The sequence below is a fragment of the Anarrhichthys ocellatus genome, unplaced genomic scaffold (genome assembly GCF_004355925.1).
Source record: "Anarrhichthys ocellatus isolate YVR2014 unplaced genomic scaffold, GSC_Weel_1.0 scaffold813, whole genome shotgun sequence".
NCBI lineage: Eukaryota > Metazoa > Chordata > Actinopteri > Perciformes > Anarhichadidae > Anarrhichthys > Anarrhichthys ocellatus.
The window spans coordinates 1-9,985 of NW_022280787.1; the positions used below are offsets into that span (position 1 = coordinate 1).

Here is a 9,985-nt window from a genome sequence, read left to right on the forward strand (position 1 = left end):
TCTGTCTTAGTTGCTAATCACAGTTATTTGCTAACCCTTTGCCCTCCGCCTGTCACATCTCTTCATCTCTCTCTCTGACATTTCTGTCTTTTGTTGTTTTACCCCCTTCCCTCTTTCTCTCTCTGAATTTGTCTCTCTTCATCTCTCCAGCCCTCCATCTCTCCCACCATCGTTCCCTTTTGTTCTCTCTATCAGTGGGAGATGGAGTTAAGTGCAGCTGTAGGCCAAATAGCCCAGTGATTGGCTCTCACTTACTCCTGCCTCCCCAGTGCATTTGAAATCACTGATCGCAGACGAGCCAGTCTACAGTAAATCAAAGCCAAGCTGTAAAGGAAATGCTTTCAAGGGGAAGGTAGTGTGTGTGTGGGAGTTACGATTTATGTGTAATTTGTCTTATGTACCATATAATTGCAGTTGTCAGAATCACTCCACACTTACTGTACCTCCACCTGCCTGAACAAACAACCTGCAAATCAGATCTAAAAATGGACAGTTTTACCTTGTAGCCCCTTTTCACCGACTGATCTCTGCCTTCTGTCCTGCTCTTCAGAGGCCCTGAACACGAAGAACCATCAGGTGATGTGCATCATGCTGAAAGTCCTGAAACATCTGGTGGTGTCCGGTGACGACGTGGGAGAGGCTCTGGTGCCGTACTTCAGACAAATCCTCCCCATTTTCAGAATCTTCAAGGAGAAGAACAGTAAGTTCCAACTGGTTGAGTGTTAATTCACGGACAGATTGTGTGTCAGCATATCGAGGCTCTGCGCTTTTGTGGGGCAGTCATCGTGTAAGCACGTCCCTTCGTGTTATAAATCATTTTTCGTGCGAGCACTGCTACTCCGTCAGAGAGTTGAAGGACAGCAAACATTTACGAGCCTGTGACAGGCAGTGATAAGTATTCATGTGTATTGTGTAGCCTGTGTTAAGACAGTGAATCCTGTGACTTCCCGGCAGAAAGCATCCTTATTTTCTTTGTAGATCCAGTGCATGCACCTGTCCCTGAATCCTTTTTTTCTCCTTTTCCTCCCACGACTTTAACATCCACTTGACAGAGAAGCTCCATTTTGTCCTATCTGCTGTCAGTCAGGCTGCATTGTATTGCATCCCGGCGCTGTTGAGGAGGAGTACTTGCTTTCTCTGAAAGCCTTCACCTGGGTGACACCAAGACCTGGGAAGATTGCGTGTGTGCGCTTTATTCCTCTCTATATTTACCTCCCTCTGAAAAGTGTTTTGAGGCCCCAGTGCAATGCCATGAGATTGGCAGTTTGCTGTGTGCTGATAAAGTCACGATCCGCGTATGTGTGTGTGTATGTGTGTGTGTGTTTAAGTGTTGTGGTGGAAAATTATTTTCCCCGCTGTTGAGTCTTATTAAACTGAAATGAAGAATATCGTGAAACAGGAATTGTCTTTAAAGTATTTATTCTCTGGCCAGAGAAGAGGCGCAGTTGTACAGAGTCACTCAGAGTCTGTAGAAGTGTGCACTACAGAAGTACAAATCATACAGAGTTATATGCAAGAGTTATCAAGGGTGGGGGCCTGTGTACTGGAACATCCTGTTTCAGGCCATGCAGGCCATGGTAGTAAAAGTATAAGAGGTGCTTCATCTGTGTCACAACAGACACACAGATATATACGTTTTATCCTTAAGGCATAGAACATTTGATATATAATACGTACTTGTTATCCAACTTGAAGAAGAAGAGGATATGGGTGCAGGCAGTCAGCTGCTGCATGGCTCACAAGTCTCATGATGCAAGCTTATGATAGACTGTTTCACAACAAGTATATAAAACAGTTCCACTCATAAGAATATAAGATACTCATAAGGATATCAAATTTCCATTAAACAAACAGCAAGATACATTTGAGCATGTATGCTAACACAAAGGGTGAAGATCTACTGAGTTCAGAGCAAACGTGCAAGCACTTAAGCATTTACACAATATATTGAAGTAGAAATAAGTAGAAATGTACCATTACAGTGTGCCTGCTGCTGAAAGGGAGGAAGGAGTTGAGGTTGGACACCTCAGGAATTTTTTCGATAACAAGTTCCCCCAGCGCTCAAGAACAATTTTGTGTGTTTTACTGCACTGTCTGCATATGTTTGTTTGTGTGTGTGTGTGCGTGTGTCCTAGGGGAGGGGAGTTTCTGCAGCTTTCTTGCCATATTGTGATTGGCCACAAGTGTATTACTTCAGTCCGTCCGGTGGATTTGAAGTCAGATGGAAGGACGGCATTTGCCGACTCTGTCCGCAGCAAAGCATTGCAGCGTGGCCACAGGTGGTGCTCTGTGAGCCTTGACATCAAGCTCACAGTCTGCGATGACCCCGACTGAGCCTAAATATCTTTGTTTTTCTCATGCTGTCTGTCTGACTCTGTTTCCTCGTCCCCAGACATTGGAGATGACGAGTACGGCGAGGGGGGAGAGAACATCGGTCAACTGATCGGTGAGACTCTGGAGCTGTTTGAGCGCCAGGGAGGAAGGGATGCCTTCCTAAAAATCAAATACATGGTGCCCACCTACCAGTCCTGCATGACCAAATGAGGAGGGGGATTGTTGACTTTACTCCTTCTGTATCTGCCTCCAACTGTTATCTCATCCCTTTCTGTATCCTAGCCCTGACCCGAGTCCTCTGTTCCGCTCCACTTTGCCGAGCTCAAACCCGCTCCTCCTGCCTCTCTACTCTTTTATATATATACTGTATATTCTGTTCAACCCATATTAAATTCATTGCAATTCATTCTTTGTGTATCTGTGTATACATGTGTATCACTATCACTTGTTAATACAAATGCAAGCTTGACGGAGCAAATTTGCCTCATTGAAATACAGGGATAGTTCATTTTTTTATTGCTCTAGTGATTTATTTAGCTCGCTGATGAGGAATCTTTGATGCACGCTGACTTTATTCCAATCAGATGAACAATGTAACACTTTATTTAAAATGTATGAAAACAGATTTGAAAATTCCATTGATTTGCAGTGAGCTGCACGAGAAAAGCTACACAAAGTTATGAATGAAAACCCAAAACACACTCAGCAATAAAGACTGACTTTATCTTTAGCTGGTCCACCCCCGGGACAGAAAAAGTTCATCCACATATTCTGAGACACAACCAGAGAGTTGGAGGACACAGGGGGAATTGCGTTTTTTGTTCCCCCCCCTTTCCCTAAATCACTTTCTTCGGTCCTTTCCTTTTGGATATTCCCCTCCCTGGTCCGTTTGAGATCAAACCATCACATTCCACCTCGTCCTTAACAATGAAAAAAGGTGGGTTTTCCTTTACTGCTGCCGGAGGACCCACCCCTCGGGATGACTCTGCCCGGTCTGACCGCAGAGAGAACGCCCTTCCCGGCTGCGAGGTCCCGCCCCTCTTCCCCACATAACATAGGCAAGTCTGGCCGGTGGGGAGGAACGAATCTAAAGAGAGGTTGTGTGTATTTTAATATACTCTGAGTTAATCTCTCTCCTACTTTCTCGCTCTACACACACAACATATTTTTGAATTGAACAGCATAAGATCACTATAACACTTCCTGGTATACCATGATCCTCCACAACACTTCCATAGCACTATCTTTGTAATACAATGTGGATATAGCATAGCATTAAGAACTAATTTACCTCAAGATTCCCATCGTATACCACAGGACGGGTCCCTATTGCAATATTAAGAGGCAGTGATACAGGAATTAAGTGCCGAAAGTATCATTAAGTTGCTATAAACTCAAAGAGTATCACCTGTGGCAATGTTACAGGAGTCTTAAATTATGCAAAACGGATGAAAACACTGATAAGATGACTAAAAACGTATTTTCCAGTAGCATAGACATTTTATAAATCCCCATTGAATTGTTATAGAGCTGTTTTGGGGGTGTTATGTGCACTGTGATGTCCATAAATATCCAGGAACTGCAAACTGACCACCACAAAAATGCTGATTATTCTGCATATGCTTATAAATGTGCAAATGCCACAATTAAAGTTATGCAACATTTGTGGTGTCAGGTTCAGACATGCAAGTGGCATTGCCGTGTTGAGGTTTTAGAGTGGAATTTAAGTCAAGAGGTTCTCCAAGTTTCCATTACGAAGCAGCCTCAAATGTTTGCAACAAAGACCCTGGCCCCATTTTTGACAACAAGACAATTTAAAGAACCCTCAGATTCAGATTCTCTGAATCTGGTAAATGTGACTTGATATAGACTAAATGTTTTCCTAAAGGCAGTTAATTCTCTGATGCTAAAGGTCAAGACAGACACACGGATCAATCTGTGTTGTCTCTCAGTGCAACCTCTCTACTAACGCTGTACACCTGGTTTCAACTGGTGTCATTTAGTGTGCTATCTGCAGTCATTCAGAGTGATAACTGTTACAGAAGCCCATTGTTTACTCCAATGTATCATTTCTAGTCAGAATAACTAATAAATGTTTATGATGTTTATACATTTGAGATGCATCTGAGAACCAGAACTTTTAAGGATAATTTTATTTTTTAATAAATGTATTTGATAAGAGATTAGTTGTTTCTGCTAATTTGCTGTATGATGTTTTACAGTGTATACAATATAATTCAACACGGTTACACAACACTGTACTCCAAACCGCATCTCACATAAACTGCTTTCATGACCAAGACAAATGTAAGTGCTGCTTTGAACTACACAGAGCGTGAGAGTGGTAGTTCATGCAGTTCACAGTGCTGCATGGAGCCTCACCTGGACTGAAAATCGATCCACCACTGTTCCCTGTTGTTCTTTGCTGTTTGTCTTTGCCTCTTCCTCCCCCATGTGGTTAGAATGCATTACTGCACACTTGCCTCAGCTGCTGATGAGCCAAACATATCAACAGTTGAATGTGTCACTGTTTATATGGGTTTAGATAAGAAGACAAAAAAATTCTATCGGTATATTATTCAATTCAATTTATTTTGTATAGCCCAAAATCACAAATTACAAATTTGCCTCTGAGGGCTTTACAATATGTACACATTTGACATCCTCTTGTCCCAGGACCCTCACATCGGAACAGGAATAACTCCCCCAAAAAAGAGGAAGAAAAGAGAAAAGAGGAAGAAACCTGTGGGAGAGCAATAGAGGAGGGATCCCTCTCCCAGGATGGACAGAAGTGCAATAGATGTCATGTGTAGAACAGGATAGTGAATTACAACACATTCAATGTAATTACAGCACATTCAATGTATGACAATATATATATATATTATATATTTGTAGGTACCTATCCAGCTCAACATACAATACATTCCAAGACACAAATCATTTTACAGTGTGCTAACATCCGCTGGAGGCATGGTGACAATACAGTGGGTGTTGATGTGCCCTTTAAAAAGTAAAAGAGCCCCACAAATGTGTTTGCACGTCCCTGATGGACTATATAACCAACAATGAAGGCATGCTAATGACAATACATTTATCATCAAACTAATCTGACGCTTCATTTTCATCATTCGGACTATTAGCTGCAATCATGAGTCATTGAAGAGATAGGACTTGTTCAGACAGCCTTTAAATTAAGTACAAGCGTAAATAATTCAATGTTTAATATGGGAGATAAAGAGAAATGAAAGCTGGAGCCGCTGCTCATAAAGTTAGAAAGACTTTTTGGTTGCAATTTGTGACAAATTGAAGTTGGTGTTGTGATACTTAATTCTAGCGTGGATTAAAATGTCTTTAATGGCCATAAGTGACTTTAAAGTGACATTCATGTCTTCCTATGTTGTGATAACGAATTATTATAGCATAATATTACATTGAAAAATGTAACCGACTACAATTACAATTTTATTTTATACTTTATTTTAGTGGTGAACTTCAGAGCTCAACTCTTATTATAACTAACGATTTCAAATATATTCTAAAGGAAAACAACAATTCTATTAAAGCAAATTATTGCTGTTTGCCTTATGTTCCCAGAGAGAAGCCACGTTTCAATTTAACGATGCCACTCTGTTGTTGGTGTCTTCCTCAGAATATTTAAAACATGTTTTTATGATGATGGAAATAAAAACCAACTGTAAAATATTTCTTCAAAATGGCAGGTTTTTTTTTCTTCTTTTTGTCGGACAGGAACACACACAGCAAAATAAGTAGGTCGGGATGCTTGTTGCAACACGTGGGGATTTCCATTCACACCTCTTGAACTTTGAAGTGACGCAAGCATCCGCTCATTCAGTGAGTTTAACTGTATTAAATAGCTGCTGAGCCATTCATAGCGTATACTTCTTGAGAGATATTAGAGGAGAAGAAGCAGTCTGGTAAGTCAAGATTTTATTGTAAGTCTTTTTCTAAAAAAAACAAAAGAAAAAAGAAGTTAATATTTACTTAAGAGTTTCTTTATTTAAGTAAAACAAATAGTAAGGTAGACCTTACACACTAAGGTTTAATGATAATATAAATAAATACACCTGTCAGTATAACGCCATTCAGCAACACCACAAACTGCAGCCTCCAAAATGTTCAATCAACCAATTCTAACCAAAACATTACAACCTTCATGGGTTGGATTTATATTGTATTAGACTTTGTTTTAGCTGGATGTACTTAATAAACTGGTGACTGATTGTGCTTCTTTTGACTATAAACAAACCCCAGAATGCTTTATGATGTTATATGTTTTGTCTCCCACAGACAGAAATGCTGCCCTCAACTACAGAGCAGGTTGCCGTAACCGGGACCTCTAGTCTGGGCTCTTCGGCTGGTAATGGCTCAGCCTTCCTGGACTCTGAGTTTCGTTATGTCCTCTTCCCAGTTGTCTACAGCATCATCTTCATCATGGGCCTCTTCGCTAACCTCTACGTGCTGTTTGTCCTGCGCTGCCTCCGCGGTACCAGGGCCATGGGGGAAATCCGCATCTACATGACAAACTTGACCATCGCCGATCTCCTTTTTGTTAGTGCCCTTCCCTTCTGGATTGGCTATTACAGTCGGCAGGGTAACTGGGTCTACACAGACTTCATGTGCCGGCTGACTGGCTCGTTGTTCTTCATCAACACGTACTGCTCCATCCTCTTCCTCGGGGCCATCAGCATCAACCGATACTGGGCAGTCACCCGGCCTCTGGATGTGGCCACCTCAGACCACAGATGTCGTGGGATCATCGTGTGCGTTGTCATCTGGGTTTTGACCCTGGCGATGGCTATTCCATTTCTGGCATCTCCAGGGACCAACACTGATGAGAACAACGTCACTCGCTGTTTCGAGGGCTACCACCATCGAACCGATTCACAGAAGAAAACAGTGGCTGCCACTCATTTTGCAATAATAGGAGTGTTTTTTGTGGTGTTTTTTCTGGTCGTGGTGTGTAATTTCCTTATTGCTCGAGCGTTGCTTTCTGAAAATCCTCCTCAGTCAGGGTTCCGGTCTGCAACGATCATATCCAGGAAGTCCCACAGGACCATGTCCTCCTCAACTAAAAGCCCCAGGGGGCTGAAACTGAGAGCTCTGCAGATGTTGTTTGCAGTGGTAGGAGTGTTTGCTCTGTGTTTCCTGCCTCACCATGTAATTCAAGGCTTCTGGACACTGGCGGTGTTGCAGATCACACAGGGCTGGGGCCACGTACAGTGGGACCAGAAGACCCTTCAGGCACTCAACGACGCACATCAGATCACTTTGCTTCTTATGGGCCTCAACTGCATTTTGGATCCTGTAATTTATTATTTTGCCACACAGAAGTTCAGAGGGTTCATCACGGCCCACATTAAACAGTTAGTAAAGAGAGAGGGGTGCTCACAGACGCTAAACTCACAGGTCTCCATGGACAGCAGGAATCAGAGCCAGAGACACCATAGTGAGCACCAGCAGCCCGAAATAAATTGATTTAAACAGAWTTAATACTTGTACAAAAGTGTAGATATTTGTTACTTGTGTGTGAAAGACTTTCATGTTGCCCCTGYTWCAAKATTACATTTTCTTGCACCTCCAGAACTATAAGCAGTTTCAGTGTTRATGTAGTTTAGTGTCACCCTCAGAATTTCATGTTGTTTCACACATTTATTTTGACAYTTTATTTCCACACACATTGYWCCAGTCCTTCCTGTGTGAAGAACAAGCTAAAAAGGAGAAGTTTTGCAAGCAGAAGTACATCAGCAAATCGAGTATGRCTCTGAAAATTCTGCGGGAGGACAGTTTATCACTTTAGTGTGTGAAATGAACTGATAAAGCAGCAGACAAAAATATWTAAATCCTCCCGCAGGGGTTGTTCTGCATGAAGTGGGGGCACTAAAACAGTAGAGAAGTCAAGGATAACAACCATATATAGAGAGCTTAGTCATCTCTTTTTGGTTGTTCTCACTAGATTACACACACACTTCAGCTCAGTCGGCGTAATCGTCTCACCTGACATTTTATTAGTAAAATATATGAGATTGTTGTCTCACATCAGATGAATTACAGGTTTTTTTGGACTTTGCATGGACAAGTTCTATCTCATATTGTGAAACCATGTGACGGGAGTGATCATGCTTCAGCTACGTTTCACCTCTGGCATCCACTATTGTGTATATGTCACATGGTACAAATCCCATGATTCAGTGTGACAACACTTATTATTATTCACCTATCTACTGTATATGTATGATACCGTATTCTTACTGTGAGTTTACCTGCTGTTGTAAAACTGATTTGTGACGCATTTTGTATTCAGTGTCTTTGGTTATCTTGTATGTTCCTCAAATGTGTTTGTAATGTCATTTTAAACTTTCAGAAGGAAATGGTTTTACTCCACAGTCAACATTTGTGATTAGAATTTTATTGTATTGATATGATTGAAGAAAAATAAAAAGACAGTTTCGTACAAATCAACAAGCTAGGAGGCATCTCAGTCTGTGAACAAACATGAAAAAAAGAAGAATAAATTACATGCTTTTTGTGACACAAATTACAGGTTTTATCAAAATTGTACAAACACAGACAAGGAATGGACTCTTGCTGTTTTGTGTGAACATTTTAACTATTTTTACCACATTCAGATTGTGTTGAATAATTTCTGTCAAATCAGATTACAGTAAATAAAAACAAATAGCAAACCTCATTATTCAGGTTAAAGGTGATGCTGAGCTCTTTCTGCAGATATTTTTCTGCTGAACAAAATGCTGTTTTTTGGTCTTTTTACTGCATATCTCCACATTCACATGAACGTTCATGATAGACTTGAGTACACATTGTCCTCGGTCACATTGGTGGGGTCGAGATCAGTGTAGTCTTGGCTGGTGTTTGTGTAATTTATGTACACATCTCCGTCACTTTCAGTGTGTGGCAAACCTCCCCTGATAAGTACAAAATGTCATCAGACTGTTAATATAGGCACAGCCTTAAACAGCATGTGAACCAAATGCAAACACGAGTATAAACACATTTCTTTCCTGTAGAGACTTACTTTGGTGACTGTTCAGGTCCAGGAAAACCTTTAAGAAATCCAAGACATCAAAATTGTCCACAGAACAGAATTGGGTTAACATTTCACCAAGGTATTTACAAGATTTTGACAGGAAATGCTTTTTTTTTTACCTTTAGCTGCAATGTTGGAGGTGGTCGATGTGGCACCAAGTCTGTGCCAGCCCAGCCAAAAAAGAATAGCAAAGACGATGATCAAGGCCAGGAGAGAACAAAATAAGGCAGCTATTCCTAAATTCTCACTGACTGCTGTAAGTCAGGGAAAAAGCACAGAATTGCAGGAGAAAGATTTTAGTTGTTGGTCACAGACAAAAATAATAAACAGTTGAAAAAACAAAAACAAAATGGCATTCTATCTTTGTGCATGACAAACTACTTTTTCGTAGTTAGTTGTTCAAATATTGGACAGTATTAGCCGACTGTAGATATATCAATATCTGTGCATAAGTTGGTTTCAAATGCTTTGGCCAGAAACAGCTGTGAGAGTATTGAGAGTGAACAAAAACAATTGTGGGCTGGACAGTTAACCAATGAGCTGAAAGACAAATTAAAGCTTAGTAGAGCTGAGGGCAACTGC

The 9,985-nt window shown here is 41.0% G+C and overlaps 2 protein-coding genes across 2 annotated transcripts; both read left to right on the plus strand.

The window, feature by feature from the left end:
• The first annotated feature begins 335 nt into the window (after nt 1-335).
• On the plus strand, nt 336-2,714 carry LOC116377019 (parkin coregulated gene protein homolog). The gene is made up of 3 exons (XM_031838546.1): nt 336-352; nt 551-700; nt 2,393-2,714. Exons 2-3 carry the CDS (start codon nt 580-582, stop codon nt 2,542-2,544), a joined length of 273 nt encoding a protein of 90 aa, XP_031694406.1. The 5' UTR covers nt 336-352; nt 551-579; the 3' UTR covers nt 2,545-2,714.
• A 3,479-nt stretch (nt 2,715-6,193) lies between these two features.
• ptafr (platelet-activating factor receptor) lies at nt 6,194-9,311 on the plus strand. Its single transcript, XM_031838547.1, has 2 exons — nt 6,194-6,272; nt 6,646-9,311. Exon 2 carries the CDS (start codon nt 6,652-6,654, stop codon nt 7,831-7,833), a length of 1,182 nt encoding a protein of 393 aa, XP_031694407.1. The 5' UTR covers nt 6,194-6,272; nt 6,646-6,651; the 3' UTR covers nt 7,834-9,311.
• The last annotated feature ends 674 nt before the right edge of the window (nt 9,312-9,985 follow it).

Bases quoted from the DNA above. Each gene is read 5' to 3' on its own strand.
- LOC116377019 (XM_031838546.1), top strand. From the start codon at position 580: ATGTGCATCATGCTGAAAGTCCTGAAACATCTGGTGGTGTCCGGTGAC. The intron at 701-2,392 runs GTAAGTTCCAAC...CCTCGTCCCCAG, and splicing joins AATCTTCAAGGAGAAGAACA to ACATTGGAGATGACGAGTAC.
- ptafr (XM_031838547.1), top strand. From the start codon at position 6,652: ATGCTGCCCTCAACTACAGAGCAGGTTGCCGTAACCGGGACCTCTAGT.